This window comes from Natrix helvetica, assembly GCF_964273705.1.
Source record: "Natrix helvetica genome assembly, chromosome: Z".
Lineage (NCBI taxonomy): Eukaryota > Metazoa > Chordata > Lepidosauria > Squamata > Natricidae > Natrix > Natrix helvetica.
The window spans coordinates 99,399,522-99,418,275 of NC_138554.1; the positions used below are offsets into that span (position 1 = coordinate 99,399,522).

At 37.1% G+C, this 18,754-nt stretch overlaps 1 protein-coding gene across 3 annotated transcripts in view; it reads right to left on the reverse strand.

Moving 5' to 3' along the window:
* Nucleotides 1-18,754, reverse strand: part of SNX10 (sorting nexin 10) — a 43,503-nt gene that overhangs the window by 12,422 nt on the left and 12,327 nt on the right. For all 3 annotated transcript variants that reach the window (XM_081971426.1, XM_081971425.1, XM_081971427.1), the window contains 4 exons: nt 16,842-16,886; nt 13,751-13,837; nt 12,078-12,178; nt 3,241-3,339 (listed from right to left, as the gene is read on the reverse strand). In XM_081971426.1, the coding sequence (XP_081827552.1) occupies nt 3,241-3,339; nt 12,078-12,178; nt 13,751-13,837; nt 16,842-16,865 (311 nt within the window). In that variant the 5' untranslated portion in view covers nt 16,866-16,886. The remainder of the gene's footprint in view (nt 1-3,240; nt 3,340-12,077; nt 12,179-13,750; nt 13,838-16,841; nt 16,887-18,754) is intronic.

An 18,754-nucleotide genomic window follows, 5' to 3' on the forward strand; every position in this document is an offset into this window, starting at 1 on the left:
GAAAAATTGAAGACAAATGAGATCCAGGCAGAAGAACAACATCATGGCTTCAAAACCTAAGGGACTGATTTGGACAAAATTCAGCAGCACTTTTTCATCAGCTGTTGTCAAAAATAGGTTTGCCAACATGATCGCCAATGTCCGATGATGAATATGGCACAAAAAGAAGAAGATAAACTACTGAAAGGACGAATTGGGACCCAAAGTAAGTTAAATGCAGGTTCCTATATTGGAAGCCATTTGGGATATAAACAACATCAGAACTACTGTTGTCTAGAAGTCAGATGGCATCTATGGTATACTTGGTTCTTTCTTTCTTTTTTATGTATTTCATACTTGAGTACCCATGCAAGATAGCATTGCAGCACTCTGCAAGAAGAAATCAATTCTATTCCAGATCTGATTGTTTCCAGGAATTAGAGACCTGCCAGTAATAGTGAGCCACCACTAGTGAGTCTTCAAGAAGCGACAAGGACAAAGCTCAAGACTGACTCAGCCCTTCATCCTTCCAAGGCTGGTAAAATGAAGATCCAGATTGTTGGGGGCAATATGCTGACTTTCTAAAACACTTAGAGAGGGCTGCAAAGCACTATGAAGTGGTATATAAGTCTAAGTGCTATTGCTATGAACTTTTTGTCAGGGATCTGATATGATAAGAAGGTAATGGAACTTGAAAAAGTGATAATTTGCTAATATTATGAGCACAATCTATCATGAAGGTGAGCTGACCACTTGTCAGTATATCATAAGGTGATTAGCAAGAGGTTCAAGAAAATCCATCCTAAAGAATTTAAGAGATAAACTGGGTATTAAAATAAATATATCCAGTTATCAAGATTTCTGTAATCTATAAGTCTTCTTTCTGCACAAATCTTGTTAAAGAAGATTCCAAGATGACTTTGATTCTAGTTATAAGTGCCTGCTAAATGCTTGAAAAATAAGATAAGATAAGCTATTACAGAAAAAGTTAGATATGTGAGCTCAGTATTACTCAAATTCAAATATTTGAATTTGTGATACTTCTATACCTTGACAAGATAGTATATCACATCAAGGTATAGAATAAATACTATATAAATAAAATATGAGGATAGCTAACTAGAGCAACTTTGAAACAGGTTTAAGAACAAATCTGACCGAACATATCATAGGTTTTATTGGGATGTTTACGCTGCAGTAATTAAGTAGAAGGAAAAAGCAGTGAAGCTTCTCTCTAGGTGAATCCATAGAGAACTATCTTAAGAGTATTCTTCTAGCTGCTAGGTGAAAAAAATCAAATTTCCAAAATATTTGGCTGATGCCCTGATACCATCTGAGCTGTTATAAACAACTGGGTGGTCTTTAGCAAACAAGTTCACTTGGATTTATTCCAAGCTCAGTGTCTTTTGGGGCAAGATTAAATGTCTTATTACCATCTGTCTGGTGTAATCAATTTACTGGTTATATTCAGTAATAACCTCAAGCCTGAACTATTTTATTGTGATCTTCCTAGGAGGTGCTTGAAATGTGAAAAAATGTAGCTAGGCCCATACAGGGCAGGATGGGTGATGAATGGAGCCTCCTTGAGATTATCTCCATGTTGAAATAGTTCATTGGTTACCAATTGTCTTTCAAATCTAATTCAAGATGCTGATGATGCTACTTTACATAGTTTACAGCCAAGCTAATTACAGGACTCCTGTTTCCATATAATTTATCACATGCTCCAAATCATCAATATATCATGGATATATTTGGCATCAAAAACTAATTTAGTTTTCTCTTTGTAATTTAGGGGGTGTCTCAAAGTCTTTTGTATTTTAGCCTTCATGAGGACATGGTTTCCTGGCCTGGTCTACCGAAAGGGGTTGATACCAATTAAAATGCTTCGGTTCATTTTGCCTAAGTAATTGGTTATCATATAGGTCATCAAAATCATTTTCCTTACACTCCAAAGCAGCTTTCCAAAAGCAAAACATCTAAGTTGATTTTTTTAAAAAGAAAATATAAAGCTAGTGTTGACATTAATGTCAATAAATATCAATATTTACATTATCCAAGAACCACAGAAAAATAATCATGTGGTCGATGTCCTGTCCTGCTTTACCTAATTTGATGAATGTTTAATATTCAACTATAGAAAGTTTTACTGCCATAAAAAAAAATCACAGGGAATACTGGTTCTTTATTAGCTCCACATGACTGATTATTGAACATATCTTTGCCTTGTATGGACTTCAGCTTTAATTAAATTTTATTTATTTATTTGATTTGTCAATTGTTTACAAGATAATAGGTATAAGAATAAACATGAGCATGAATGAAATGGGTACGAATAAATGGGAACAGTAGGACAGGGATAGTAGGCACAATGGTGCGCTTATGCATGCCCCTTACAGACCTCTTAGGAATGGGGTGCGGTCAATAATAGACAGTTTAAGGTTAAAGTTATGGGGATTTGAAGATGTAACAACAGAGTCAGGTAATGCATTCCAGGCATTAACTACTTTATTGCTGAAGTTGTATTTTCTACAATCAAGTTTGGAGCAGTTTACATTGAGATTGTATCTGTTGCGTGCTCTTGTATTATTGCGGTTGAAGATGAGGTAGTAATTGAATGGTAGGACATTGTAGTGGATAATTTTGTGTACTATGCTTAAGTCCGACCTTAGGTGGCATAGTTTCAAGCCTGGTGGTGTAGTGTATTCTGTTGCGAGAAGAGGAATGTAGTAAGCTTCTCGTGAAATACCTCTGGACTTGCTCAATTGTATTAATGTCCGATACACATTGTGGATTCCAGACAGATGAGCTATATTTGGGAATTTATCTAGCAAAGGTTTTGTATGCCATAGTTAGCAGTACAATATTACCAGAGGAGAAGCTTCGTAAGATTAGGTTAACAACTCTTAATGCCTTTATGGCGATGCTGTTACAGTGAGCTCTAGCACTTAAATCTTTACAACGCTAAAAAGATTAATTCATGTATTGCTATTTTAAAACAACTTGGTTTTCAAATTTAATAATAACAATACACTATTTAACAAATTGTTGGCTCAAAAAAGGAAACCGAAAAAATTCAAATGCAAAAGTAAAGAAAGCACATGTGCTGTGTAATCTTCCTCCACAGAAAATTAGAAGTGCAAATTCATAATTGTGGCCACAAGGTGGCTGCCGTGCACAAGAGATGAACTGGTATTGCAGGCATGGGAAATTAACAACTTCATTAAAGCAACAAACAACTCTCAAAGCCAATCTACTCACTTTTGGAGAAATTCTTGCAAACCTTGGCGACGCTGGTCCACATGTTGAGAATTATTTGAATTAAAAAATGGAGTTTTAGATGGAAGGTCTGGTATTTGTCTTTAAAAAAAAAGAAAAGCATAATTAGTGTTCCAAATGAAAATACAACGTAAATTACTTTACAAAAGAAATTCTGGATTCTTATCAAAAAGAGAAATGAAAATAAAGAGAAAAATGGATTTGAATGAGTCAATTACAATGTCAGCTCTGTTCATGTCAAAAGTGGTCTAGGACTATAGTTAAATATAAAGATTTTCACAGACTCCAGTAAAGACAACTACTTTTTACAACCCAAGGATGCCATTGTAAAACTGGTTTACTTTATAATCAGTTGACAGAATTGATATTTGTGTCCTCTTTGTACAGTTGTCTTTACTCCTCAACTTACGACCATAAATCAGCTGAAAATGTCTGTTGCTAGGTGACAAAGTTGTTAAGTGAATTTTACTCCATTTTGCAAACTTTCTAATTTAACAGTTGTTAAATTAGTTACACAGTTTTTAAGTGAATTTCACTTCCCCACTGACTGCTCATCAGAAGTTCATAATCGGTGATCCTGGGACATTGCAATCATCATTAACATGAGATACTTGCCATCCATCTGAATTTTGATTGTGTGACCATGAAGATGCTGCAGTGGTCATAAGTGTGAAAAACGTCACACACCTCTTTTTTCAGTGGCGATATAACTTTGGTCACTAAATGAACTGTTGTAAGTCGAAGACTGCCTGCATTTCATTTGATTTTTTAAAATTTCCTAAACATTGTAAGCTTTTTAAATGCCTTTTATCTGTAAATTAGTGACAAATCCACTTTTTTACCATTTCTGTCAAAACGTCCAAAATGTCTAGGAGCTGCAAAATAAATAAATAAAGATTGGACGGGCTCCTAGTGTTCATGAAATCCAGGAGTATTGCTGTTTATTGTATATGATCTATTTGATTATCTCTTTGGTCCAGGAATATTATTTATTGGATATGTTATTGGATTAAAATTATTTCCCAAGAAAATGACATTCCCTCCTAGGAAAAGGTCATTCCAAGTCTGAGGTAAAAGTCAAGGATAAAGTAAAGCCATTGAAAACAATGGACTCAACAATGTACAAATTCAGAGTTAGGTAAAGGTTCCTCTTGCAATGTGTGCTAGTCGTTCCTGACTCTAGGGGGTGGTGCTCATCTCCATTTCAAAGCCACAGAGTAAGCGCTGTCCAAAGACATCTCCATGATCATGTGGCCAGCATGACTAAAGGCCAAAGGCTCATGGAATGCTGTTACCTTCCCACCAAAGGTGGTTCCTATTTTTCTATTGCATTTTACATGCTTTTGAACTGCTAGGTTGGCAGAAGCTAGGACAAGTAATGGGAGCTCACTCCATTACGCAGTGCTAGGGATTCAAACTGCCAAACTGCTGGTCTTTCTGATCAACAACCTCAGTGTCTTAGCCACTGGACCACAATGTCCCTATAATTAAGGGTTGGGAAGGTTTTAAAATAGTTTGATGTGATACCTGCATTGATAAACTGATTTGTGAATTACCACATGTGTGGATTAGAAGGTATGGTTTGTTAAGTTCCTCTAAACTACTAATTCAGTGAAAGCTTGTTATTCTGTTTCCTGAAATTACGCTAATTACTAAAGTGTTGAGAAATTGAAAATAGAAGCAGACAAGCAACTCTAAACACATTTTTTTATATGCAGACTATTTGACCAATGCTTATTATCATTTGATGCTGCTATAATGTCTTTGATGATGTCGTTCCACCTTCTTCTGGGTCTGCCTCATGCTCTTTGACCTTCTCCTCTTTGTATGCATGCTACTTATATGGTATGCAATTCCCAGACATTCTCTCAGGATGGGCAAATCATTTTATTTGCCTCTTTGTAGGCAGTTTAATATTGGTTCTATTCCGATTCTTTCTCTTACAATCTCATTCCTGATTTTATCCCTTCTAGTTATTCCAGCAGCTTCCCTCAAACATCTCATTCCCATAGTAACTTACATTTATGTTTTATTATAAGTGTTCATGTTTGGCACTGGTAACATAAGGTGGTGATGAATATGCTTTGTATGAGATGCTCCATTGTACTAATGAGTACTGCCTTATGTTGTAGGATTGGAACTAGCTACCTCAATACTTGGTTTGTGCCCTAGTGCAGTGGTTGGCAAGCCGCGGCTCGCGAGCCACATGTGGCTCTTTACACACTTTAATGCGGCTCTTCTGTGTGCCGGGTGCCCGCTCCCCTCCCTCCTCTCGGGCACTTCAAAACAAGCGTCCCTTTCCCTTTTTTCTTTTCGACCCACAATGATTAGGGAGGATCCTGAAGTCGGGCAGGGACGAGAAGCGAGGAGGCAGAAAAAGAAACGGAGGCTAAGGAGCTTCCCCCCCGCCCCCTCCCAGCAAAAATCTAACCGGGGAGCCAGGCGGGCAGTAGCAAATTAGCCGATCATGCCGTTTCAAAATATTGGAGGAAAATATCGCTTCAGAGGCAACAGTTCTCATGGGGAATTAGGTCAGAGAGCCCTGGAGTTTCACTGCCCCACCCGGTCAAACCTCGCTTTCCGCACATGCCGCGTGATCAGCTAATTTGCTACTGCCCGCCAGCTCCCTGATAAGATTTTTGCAGGGGGGGGGAGAAGCTCCTTGGCCTCCGTCTCTTTTTCTCCCTCCTCGCTTCTTGGGGCTCCACCAATGGGGGAGCAAGGCCCGCCCAGCGCCAGGCTTTGGGCTAACACAGAGGTCTGCAAAGTTGGCTGTTTTAAGACTGGTGGACTTCAATTCTCAGAATTCTGGGAGTTGAAATCCACCAGTCTTAAGAGCCAATTTTGCAGATCCCTGGGCTAATATGATTGATGCCCTTGGTGGACATCAACTCTCAGAATTCTGGGAGTTGAAGTCCACAAGTCTTCAAGCTGTCAGGTTTGAAGACCCTGGGGTTTTTTTCTAAAGGGTTAGGGGTGCAAGGGTCTTGCAACTTGACAGCTTTAAGACTTGCATGCTTCAATGCCAGAGTTCCTGAGCCAACATGACTGGAGGACTAATTCTGGGAGTTGAAGTCCACAAGTCTTAAAGCTGTCAGGTTTGAAGACCCCTTGGGGTTTTTTTCCTAAAGGGTTAGGGATGCAAGGATCTTGTAACTTGACAGCTTTAAGACTTGCGTGCTTCAAATGCCAGAGTTTATTGAAACTAAAAACAGTGTACCATCCTATGTATTTTCGGTTTTAAAAATGTGGCTCTCAAAATAAATTTCAATCGTGGTTTTGGCGAGATTTGGCTCAGTTGAAAAAAAAGTTGCCCACCACTGCCCTAGTGCATTGCATGTTAATCTCTGCATCTATTTTTCCATCTTCAGTAAATATTGTTTCTAAATATTTGAACTCTGATACTTGTTTTATACTTGTTCCCTCTACTATGTTTAAGGTGTACTTTCCTCTTTCGATTATCATCACTTCTGTTTTTTGTTTACTAATTTTCATATTATTTGTCTTACATTCTTGATTCATGGACATAAGCTGTTCTTGCTTATAATGCCTGATCGCCTGCAAAGAATAGTTCTTTGATATTATTTTCTTCTCTCGGCTTGGCTTCTTTGCTTATGCTGTCAAGGTAAAATAAATAATTGTGGTGATAAGATGCAACCATGTTTTACTCCAAATGTTATTATGAAGGGTTCTTATGTGGTTTGTTCCAAACTACAATTCTGCAATTGCTATGTAAACTTGTATATAATCTAACAGATGATCACTTACTCCATATTGGTCAGTTTGTCATAATAATTACCTATCAACTCTATAAAATACTTTCTTTTGTTCTACAAATGTGACAAAGAGATTCTTATTGTGTGCTATGTTAAGTTATATTATCTGCATCTGTTATAGCTTCTGTGTTCCCTAAAATCTTCTAATTGTGGTTCTATAGTTGGTCTTAATCTCATTTTTATTGGCATACATTTTCCCTACTTAGGTTGATCAGTATTGTGTGCATTCTCACTGTTGCCAGTCAGTAGAAGCAGTTAGTTGTGTCCATGCTGCATTAAAGATTCCATGTAGCCCATTCTGTGGATTTATATTTATGTGACTCTTTAACAAATCTTGCTACTTGTTCAATCATTAATTCTGGTTCTAGTGCTATTATATTGTAGTCTTGCATGGTTTCTCCATGATACTTTCCTAAGGAATTGAGGAGTTATTTGAAGCATTCTGTCCACCTTTCTATTATTTCTGATGGTTTTATTAATGGGCTTCTGTTCTTATCATTAATTATTTCTGTGGGGTTATAATTCTCCTCTCTTTTCCATTAATTTTTTGACTACATTGTAAAACATTCTGTAGGTTTTCTCATTGTTTGCTAAATATTTTCCCAAGCACTCCAAGGATTCTTGTTTTGCTTTCTTAATTATCCTGTTGGTAACTCTACACTGTAATCTACAGTTTATATAATCTTTCTCTGATTTAATCAACATTTATACAGGTTGTTCTCAACTTGGACCACAATTGACCCCAAAATTTATGTTGTTAATTGACACATTTATAAATTAATTTTGCCCAGCGTTATGACATTCCTTGCCAAAGATGTGAAGTAAATCACTGCATTTGATAAGTTAGTAACCTGGTTGTTAAATGAATCTGGTTTCCCCATTGACTTGACTTGTCAGAAAGCTGTAAAAAGGGATCACATGACTCTGGGACGTTGCAATGGTCATACGTATGTTGGCAAGCATCTGAATTTTGATCACATGATCATAGGGATGCTGCAAAGGTTGTAACTGTGAACAAAGGTTATAAATCACTTTTTCCAGAGCTGTTATAACTTCAAATGGTCACTGACTGAACAGTTGTAAGTCAAGGACTACCTGTTTAACTCTTTTTTCAACTTTACTGCTTCTTTAGTCTCTTCATACCACCATGCAGTATATTTGTCCCTTCGGGGAGAGGGGGCAGTCTATAAATTCTGAAATAAATAAATAAAATTTGTCCCATTCCATATAGTTCTTCTGTGATGTTAAGTAGGGTAGTTCTGTATTATTTCCATTCATCCTCCATATTTCCCACTTCTGGTGGCAGTTGTCTAAATGTTGTCTTCATATTTTTTTGTAACTGTTCTACTATTTCTTCTTCTTTAAATTTTGCTATCATAATTATTTTCTTTTTTTAATTTGGTATTTTAATATCTGGTTCCTATTTATTTATTTTCTAGTTTCTATTTATTTATTTTCTAGTTTCTATTCTATTTATCTGGTTCTATTTTAATATCTGGTTTCTAACTATTTAATATTTTATTTTAATAAAATCACCCTGGCAACAAAAGAGGCTATGGTTTTTTCAGTTGCAATGTATGGCTGTGAAGGTTAGACTATCAGAAAGGCTGAGCGCCAAAGAATTGAGGCCTTTGAACTATGGTGCTGGAGAAGACTCCTACGAGTCCCTTGGACTGCTAGGCGATCCAACTGGTCAGTCCTAGAGGAGATCAACCCTGACTGCTCTTTAGAAGGCCAGATCCTGAAGATGAAACTCACAGATCCTGAAGATGAAACTCAAATACTTTGGCTGCCTAATGAGAAGGAAGGACACTGGAGAAGAGCCTAATGCTGGGAAAGATTGAGGGCCAAAGAAGAAAGGGACAACAGAGAATGAGGTGGCTGGATGGAATCACCGAGGCAAAAGATGTGAGCGCAAATGGACTCCAGAGGATGGTAGAGGACAGGAAGGCCTGGAGGAATGTTGTCCATGGGGTCGCAATGGGTCAGACATGACTTCGCAACTAACAACAACAAATTTTAATATTAGGTTTAACTTTTTTGTATTACACTACAATCTTAGTGCTAATCTCTAGTTATTAGACTATGTGATTGGTATCATATAGTCTATTGGAGATTGCTTTTGCATCAAAATTTCTGTATCTTCCTTTTACTTTTGTTAATGTGCAATTGATCTGACTTTTAATAGTGATCTCATTCCATTTATATGTCGTGAGTCACAATGTTCATAAAAAGTATTAGTGATAAAAAGATGATGTTGGTTGCAGAAATCCAGTATCTTTTGCCCATTCTTAGTCCTTTCACACAGTTTTTAGCAACATGTGCCAATGAACTGCTCAATCTCCCATCTATTACTACCCACTCTACCACTGAAATCTCCTATTACATACAGTACAGTGTTAGATTCCATTTTTCTCTATTTCCTCAGTGGTTCATCCTTTTGTTCTTTTGTGTAATTATCACTATATATAATTGTATATGTTTCAATTTGCTCTCCTGGTTTGATTTTCAGTATTATTATTCTGTCAAGAAGAAATGTCAGTTTAATGTGAAATTTGTGAAAAAGACAATTGAAGAAAACAAAGAGATTAATAAAGCAAACTGCAAGCTTATACATACAAGAAAGAAGGTTTGTGCATTAAAACATGAAGATGGTTTTGTGTGTAGAATAAGAGAGGAAATGTTAAGAAATAATTGGAAAATTCTATTCAGAGCTATACAAAGAAGTAACAACACCCAAGAAAAAGGAATTGTCAGATATCCTAGTGGAGGAAGTATCAAGTGCCATAAAATCAATGAAAAATGGCAAAGCTTCGAAAATGACTATGTTATGGTTGAAATGCTAAAAACTGGTGGTCACGGTTTACACAAGAATTTAGCAAAAATATACCCAAGATGCCTAAGAGAAGAAAAGATACCTGATACATGGAAAATGCTAAAGTGATTCTTATACACAAGAAAGTGGCCAAGATGATTCCAGGGAGCAATGTTTAATTGGTCAATCAAGGCATAGGCACTACTTACATAAACTTACTACAATCAGTATATAAAAAAACAATGGCAACAATTTGTCTTAATGATCTTAAAGTGGAAATCAACATAAAATGAGATGTACTACAAGACAAGACAATATCACCTATCCTTTTCTCAGTTTGCCTTCAAGAAGTATACACTAGACTGGCCAAATGATAGAATAAAAATTAATGACGCCTATTTAAATCTCTTAAGATTTGCAAATGTTGTTTTCTTCTCACAAGACTCAGAAGAGCTACAAAGACACATACAAAAGCTGCACAGAGCAGGAGAATCATTTGGCTTAAAAATAAACCTGAAAAAGCCAGGTTATGTTTAATAAATTCACTGAAAAAAAATTTTTTTATATAACTGGAGAAGAACTAGGCGCAGTTGACCACTACATATACCTTGGCCGATGGATCTAAGTGGAAAGTGATACAAGAAAGGAAATGGAATGATGTGTTAAATGTGATTGGTGAGCATGCAGCAAGCTAAGCATAACTTTCAAAAAACAATCTCCCCCATGACTGAAGAGACAAGTTTTTGATCAGTGTGTGCTACCTGCTCTAACGTATGCTGGTGAAACATGGACACCAACCTCAAAATTGCTACAAAGGCTACAAGTGATGCACAGAGCCATGGAAAGATACTTGGCATTACAAGACAAGATAGAAAGACCTGCACATGGATTAGAGAACAAGCAAAGGTATACAATCTCAAAAGAGTAAAAGAATTGAAATGAAAATGGGCTCAGCAAGAAGAACTAATGGCAGGTGGACGAAGGGAGTCATAGAATGGATCCCACTTGATATAAAGCTTCCTAAAAAGAGACCTAAAACAAGATAGATTGACAACATCAGCAAGAGTTGCGGACCCAATTGGCAAAAGAAAGCTCAGGACCATATAGGTTGGAAACATGCAGAACAGGCCTTCATCTGCAGTGGATACACAATGGCTAAAATAATGATGATGATGATGATGATAATGATGATGATGATGATGATGATGATGATGATGATGATGATGATGATATAAGTGTTAATGTATATTTTAGTATGCATTTTGCTATGTCTGAATCTGCCAAGAAGCCCACTTTTATTTTTTTGCTGTGTCCCTTCTTGAGTAGATAAATATTCTTTATTAATTTTTTTACTATATGTTATTTGTGTCTTATATTGGCTAGTCCCATTATCTTAATCCCTCTTCTTTGCATTCTTTCCAAAATTTCTGTTTTATTTCCCATGCCGGTCATGTTCAAAGTTCCCATTTTGTATTTTGTTGCCCTATCTCTTGATCTTTTGACATTGCCACGATCATTTCTCATTGGATCAGTCCATTTGTATCACATGTGGTTTTGTGTAGCTGTATAATATCCATTGCCAGCTTGCAAGGTCTGTTGCAACTTCAACATAGCTCCGTTAGCCAGGCAATTTAGTCAGGCTAGCCCAGGATGCCATTCATGGCTTCCATAATAGTCCTGTGGCACCAGGCCACGCCATATTTCAGCAGTCCTAGCAATCTCTTACTTTATTCTGTTGCCACCTTTCACAACAAGGACATGGGGTTGGACTGTGAGATTTTAATAAGTAGTGTTGCCAAATTTAATTTTCTAATTTCAATATGGTGTTAGGGATGTACAGTGTATAGTGAAAAATAAGTCATAAGTTGTATACGTTCATTATGTTAGTTCTCTAATTTTTGTCTTTTTTTGTTGGCAATGCACATAATAAACTGAAACTGAAAATTAATCAATGGATTGCCTAATCATTTAGATTTGAGTTCTGTACTATTGAATTAATATGTCAAAGAAGACATATAGATAGATAAAGTGACTAGAAAAAAAGCAAAGATATGAAATTTCTAAGGATCATACTACATACTATACAAATTATATAAAATCTAAAAGATCTTGTGTATTTTACAGATACTACCTATTCATTGAAATGCACCAGATTACAGTTAGGATTATCATGGGTGAGTACAGCTATATAAATCTTGAGTTATTTTAGTGTTTTGTAAATTACTTACATTAATACAGCATTGCTTTGAAGTTTCTGTCTGAGCCACACAAATTCTCGAAAACGGCGTCGCACACAAGATGTTTTTCTTGTAAAACACATACTATTTGTCTACAGAAACACAGAATGTGTTAGATACATTAGTTGAGTTTAGTAACACATTATTTTCCCAGAACCAATCTGACAATGCAAGATCTTGACAATAAATGGTTAGCTACTGAATGCTCCATACCTTCATTTCCTAAACTGATTCTGTGTTTCCTAAGAAGCTAACCCATGCTTTGGATTCTCTGCTCAGCACACTGGAGAGCATTCTGTCCTACACTAATCCCAAAAAATATCATTTCATGAAAGTGGGGAAGATTAAAGAAAAGGATTGAAGCTAAAAATATGACTTAAATATCTATTCCTGAAATACATATTTAAATTCATCAAATATCTTAAGTGTTTGAAGAAAGGCAACAGAGTAGTGTTCTTTTCTAACTCTTCCTTTCTATGTAGTATTTTCTCTAGTAACTGTACTGAGAGTTGTACAGGGTGAAACACTGGCAGAAAATTTCCACTGATGTTTCTTTCTTGTTCCATCTATTCCTCTGCCAGTGAGTGGGTTCTTACATTTGACAAATGATAACTCTCAATCCAAGTAAATAAATAAACCTTAGCAAAAATGTTAAAATATTCAGTATAAATATTCAGCACACAAAATTTCCCAGCTTTTCCATGGCACTAAATCTGTTTATATTTCTAGATCTAGATCTAGATCTAAATATATTATTACACCTGTTGGGGTCTCTCAAGGCCTCCCCATGCCCTAAGGATTTTGTGTTCTGCTTCTTGCCACCTTCTTTGCCTCCCCCGCACTCAAGCCGCACACACACTTTTGCCATTTCCACCCCTGCCTTTGACCTCAAGCACTGGGGAACGGCAGAAAGTGGAACTGGAAAAAGAAAGCGGCTAGCCTGAATGCAATTCAAGGTTTTGTTACCGAAGCAGAATATTCCTGTAATAAGAATAAAGATGTTGACTTAAGTGTGAAGAGTTATAAAAAGGAGCATGATCTAATCAGGAAAATAATTAAGTAAGGCAAAAAAGAAAGGAAAACAGAGAAATCATTAATAATTTATTAAACTTGCATGAAATGAAACTCTGGGCGGCTCACAAAAATCAAACAAGAAATCACAATAATATAAATTAAGAAAAAAACACGAATCCCCTTAATATTTTAAACCAAAGATGCACTTAGGATTCCATCCTTGAAAAGAAGGATCAGCTTTTTATATACCGGGCAGGAATGATTTGAGTAGCAATTTAAATTAGGAAAGATACTGTTTTGCCCTCTATCACTCTAAAGCAGTGGTGTCCAAACTTGGCAACTTTAAGACTTGTGGACTTTAACTCCCAGAATTCCCCAGCCAGCTGGCTGGGGAATTCTGGGAGTTGAAATCCACAAGTCTTAAAGTTGCCAAGTTTGGACACCCCTGCTCTAAAGGTTCAACTTCTACTCATTTTCTAAAACAGCCTTCCCTAACCTGTAGACTTTAAGAAAACTATAGATCAGATTTCAAAATTCTTAAATTCCAGAGTTAGGATGGCTAGTGGTTCATGACCACTCTCCACATGGTTATCACATATATAGTTCAGAGATTAGAAATACCATTTTCATAGAAGAGTGTAACTACTTACATAAATGAAGATTTCATAATCTATATAGGAATGCCAAAAATCTTCCTTCTGTAACCTGGGATCTCGCACCAATACTGTTACAAATTCCTGCAAGAGCATAATAAAGCAATTAATGGACAAAGAGCCTTAACAAAGCTCTCCTCTCCACTGACTGGAAATATTTTTGTCACTGTAGGTTATATGTATTAGTAATAATTCTGAAAGAGGAAAAACAACATTCAAACAAATGTAACACCAATCAACTGCTGTGAAAAATAATGACTCATTTCTGTTGGTCTGGGAAATTTCTTGTCAACAAGCCAAGGGGGAAATTCTAAGTTAGATAATGCTGTGTATTTCCAACAAGGAAATGTATCTCTTCCAAATAAAGGTTTTTGTATTTTTCAGTTAGTCTCCTTCAGGCAAGAATTGAACAAATGGAAACAAATGTCACTATTTCTTTACAGCCAACTTGTCATAATACCCAGAAATACTAAATACCTTTGCTGATGTTGAAAAACAATGTTTAAACTACTGATTAAAAAGGTATTTGTTTAAAAGTTCAAAGTCTTAAGTCTGAGTCTTATTTATTGTTTAATGTATAGCAAATTGCAGTGTAACAAAGAGATGAAAAGCACAGAAAAAAATTACTGTATGCACAACAAGGTCTAATGTGGGCATGGAATAAGTCCAGTAAATGCTATCAAGAGCTGAGCCACAGTGCAAACCCAAATAGAGAATGTGCATGTATCACTAATTGGTATCCAAGCCAAGGTAGATTCTGTAGCCTTGCAGCTTTGGGTCTGTCTGTTAAGCAGTCTTTCCTCTCCCTCCAAGAATTAGTGGACAGGTTGAAGGAAAGAAGCAGTCTAACCAGGATGCCAAAGGGAAGTAGTCCTCTAAAGACTGGAGCGGAAGCAAAAATGGAAAAAAAATGTCAGTTAGTTACAAAACATGTTGACAATTCAGCAGTTTTCTTCCTAAAATCATATTCACTATCATATTTCCTGCAAGCTCTGTAGTAATTATTTTTTCATTCTGTTCAATCACATCTGATTCTCAGAGACTGCCTGGACAGCTTCCTGCAGTTTTCTTGGCAAGGTTTTTCAGAAGTGATTTGCCATTGTCTCCTTCCAATGGCTGACAGAAAGCGACTAGCCCAGATTGACCTAGCTGGCTTCATGCTACCTCGATGTCTTAATCACTGTACCAAATTGGTTCTCTAAGAAACCTTTAGGTAAAGGTTCCCCTTGCAATACATGCTAGACATTCCCGACTCTAGGGGGCGGTGCTCATCTCCATTTCAAAGCCGAAGAGCCAGCGCTGTCCGAAGACATCTCCATTGTCCTATGGCCAGCATGACTAAATGGTTGAAAGCGCATGGAATGCTGTTACCTTCCCACCAAAGGTTCCTATTTTTCTACTTGCATTTTTTACGTGCTTTTGAACTGCTAGGTTGGCAGAAGTTGGTACAAATAACGGGAGCTCACTCCGTTACGCAACACTAGGTATTCAAACAGCTGAACTGCCAGTCTTTCTGATTGACAAGTTCAGCGTCTTAACCATTGAGCTATTGCGTTCCTATAAAGAAACCTTCAGGTAAGTTACTGCTGATAGAAGAAAAACAAGAAGTCAAATTAAATTTGGTCTTAAGATTTATATATTTACATATAAAGATTGGACACTATGTTTAATGTTACAGGTATTCCTCGACCTATGGCCATAATGGAGCCCTCCCCTATACTGACTGTCAGGTGGTGGTTAAGTGAAGCACCCATATGATTGTGTCACTTAATGATTTCCCATTTCTGCTCATCCCAATGTAGTCAATAAACAAATAAATGGGGTTGTTAAGCAGACAAGAGAAGCTTGGACCCAAGGGGAAGCAATGGGTGGCCTAGATCTGGTTCTGCCTTGGGTCTCTGAAGGCACCCTTCATGTCGTAATGCATTTCATGCTCTGCTTTTCACCTCCCACCTTGTCTTCACCACATTCAATGCAGCCACTCCCTTTCGCCATTTCCACCACTCCCTTTGCCTTCAAGTACCGGGAGAACAGCAACCAGTGGACCTGGCAAAATAAGCAGCTTGCTTGAACGCACATTCATATTTGCAAGGTTCTATCATAATAACAGTAGTACTGATGTACCTGGTATTGTTTTTGGAATCTGGTTTATCATGAAGGGAAGACAGAAATCTGGATTACAAAAATTTCCCAAAAGAGAGAAAGCCTCAATAAAGTTCATTCATATATTAACCTGCCCTAAGCACAATACCCAATAAATATTATCCCTGTTTCAATTCATAACCAAGTCTTTGTAATGTTCATGGTTCTCAAACTATGAACATTGCAATACCCATTCGGTGGATAGACCCCATAGTTTTAGTTCTTACTATATTGTTGTAAAGAAAGGGAGAGGTGATTGTGTTTGGTATATATTGCACAAGTTATTTAATATTCAAAACACAGTTGTACAAATAGAAGGTTTGTTTGCTAAGGGAGAAAATGGCTAAGAAAAGTCATAGCAACAGGGAAAAACAGTGTAATTGTTCCCCTACAAGAAAAGTATTTCTGTGTAACCTACCAGGATCCTGTGGGAAATTAAAATGAGATGCTTAGCTTAGTAGACTAGTATTGTCCCTGCTGCCAAGTAAAATTGTCAAGGCCCACTGATGGGAACAGAGAAATTTTGCCAGAACCTCTCTAACCTCGATTAACAATTAGGTCAGAAATTTCACTTGGGGAAAACTTACTTTAAGAAAGTTTACAAAGTATATTCTAAAGAAATATACATGTCAGAGGTCTCTAGCTTTTTTTTGTTTTCAAACCTTAAGAAACAGAAAGTGTCAGTGAAATTTCCTCTGGTTGCAACCATACTTTCAAAAGCTCTATGGCTCTAAGCATTTCACATTCAGTTAAAAAAGGCTTTTTAACATTTCTTCAGAGTAGCAGTTACACAATCTTCTTCATGTCCTAAGATGCTACAAAAATATCTGAAAAGGGGAAATTGAGTTACACGGTTCATTCATAGCAGTTGGGCACATTTCCACTTTCACTGAGGCAAAAACCAGTTTAGTGTTGTATTTTTAAAATATAACATTGCAGTGTTTACCTGTTTTTCATGCTTTGGGGTCATCTTCGAAGTATGTAAATCAATCTAAAACATAAAAAGTAGCAAATCCTGGTTAAACACAACTGAAGGAATTGGATCACTTTTTAAATGTGTGCAGTTTTCTTGGCATGATTTTGGAAGTTGTTTGTCATTGGCTGTTTCTTGGAGCTGATGAGGATTGACTGGCACAAGGTCATCAAGCTGGCTTTGTGTCTAAAGTGAACTAGAACTCAGGGTTTACTGATTTATAGCCTGATGTTCTAGCTACTATATCAAACTAACTCTCTTCAGAAATACGCTACCATCGAGAAGAGTATTTTGCTAGTTCTGTACTCTGGACTGGTCAGAGAAGTAAAATGGAAAGATACACTGTTGAATCCAGGACTGACTTCAAACATTTTAGCAAGGGTTCTCTGCCCGGTTGCTGGGTGGACATGCTGTACCACAGCGGGGAAGGAGCCTTTTTGCCATCCCCAGGCTCCAGAGGCTTTCCACAAGTCTCTGAGAGGGCAAAAACCGCCCTCTGGATTCCGGAAACAGACCCGTTTCCAGCCTTCCCAAATTTCCGATAGACCCGTTTTTCACCCTCCCTGAGCCTAAGCGCACTCCCTGCACTTATCTGCATCCAAAAAGAGCCATGTGGACACTCCTGGAGGGGAGGGGTGGGCAGGAGTGGGATTTGGGGGTTCTCCAAACTGCACAGAATCTTAGCTAGAGGTTCTCCCGAACCCCTGCAAACCCCAGCAGCCCACCCCTGGTTGAATCCCATTTACCATGAAGATTTCTTTAAATGGCTTTGTCCCAGTTACCTTTTCTCCTGTTTCTTATGGTTATTGTAAAGATGAAGTACACTGCCCAAAGCATTTTGGAGAAAAATTAATATAATAAATGAAAATTAAAAACACTGTTACTCCCATGCTGGATTATTAGATATTTAAAATATCCCCCTGCCATATATAATGCAATGCACACCTGGGCAAAGTACAAAAAAATCAACAAAATGAAATAACAAAACGTATAAAACAATAGAATACAATAGAATGTCATACAAATGATATGACATTTTCTGAAGGTAGCTCAAAAGTACTATTATGAACTCTTAAATGCCAAGGGGGAAACATATTTTAGCATACATCTAATTGTACAAAAACTGGTGCATAGTTCATAGGCAGAGAAAAATATATTAAAAAGACAGACTTTAAATGAATGCGATACTTTTGTGACCCACATTAAAAATTAGACCCCTCTCTCTTTCCTGCAGTCAAAATATATAGTGTACAGTCAACCTCTATCAGAGCAAATAGGAATGGAGTTTCCCTTAACATTTCCCTTTCTTTGCACTGGGAAAAGTCAGGGAACACAGATAAAAACACTCCAACAACCACATGCTTTCATGGTTTTCTTGAGATATGAGGCTGAATTTATATGCTCCACCATGCACACTAGTTTGTCCCCAAATCATGGTGGGAAGTAATACATCAAAATGAATAAGAAATTACATTAACTGTGGGAAATAAAAGAGGTATGCTATGCCACCCTCTTAGTGCAATCGAAGATCTCTGCCCTTGGATAGAAGATAATAAACATCAGAAAACATTGGCATGTTTATTATTTCATTGGCCCAAATTTCCTCATGCTTCAATTAAACCGCACGCTGGCTGAGAAATTCTGGGTGTTAAGTCCACACATCTTAAAATTGCTCAATTTGGGAAACCCTTATCCAGAATGCCCTTTAAGCAGTTGTCGCTCCCTTATCTATAGTGAAGAAGCTATGGATGATTCCAAGTCACTTTGTAATGAACTATATTAATTCCATGACTAGCCAAAACAGCTTCAAAATGGTACAGTGGGTATAATAGACCTGCTGTCTCCACCAGCCGAGCATGTACCTACAAGACATCACATCTTTTTTT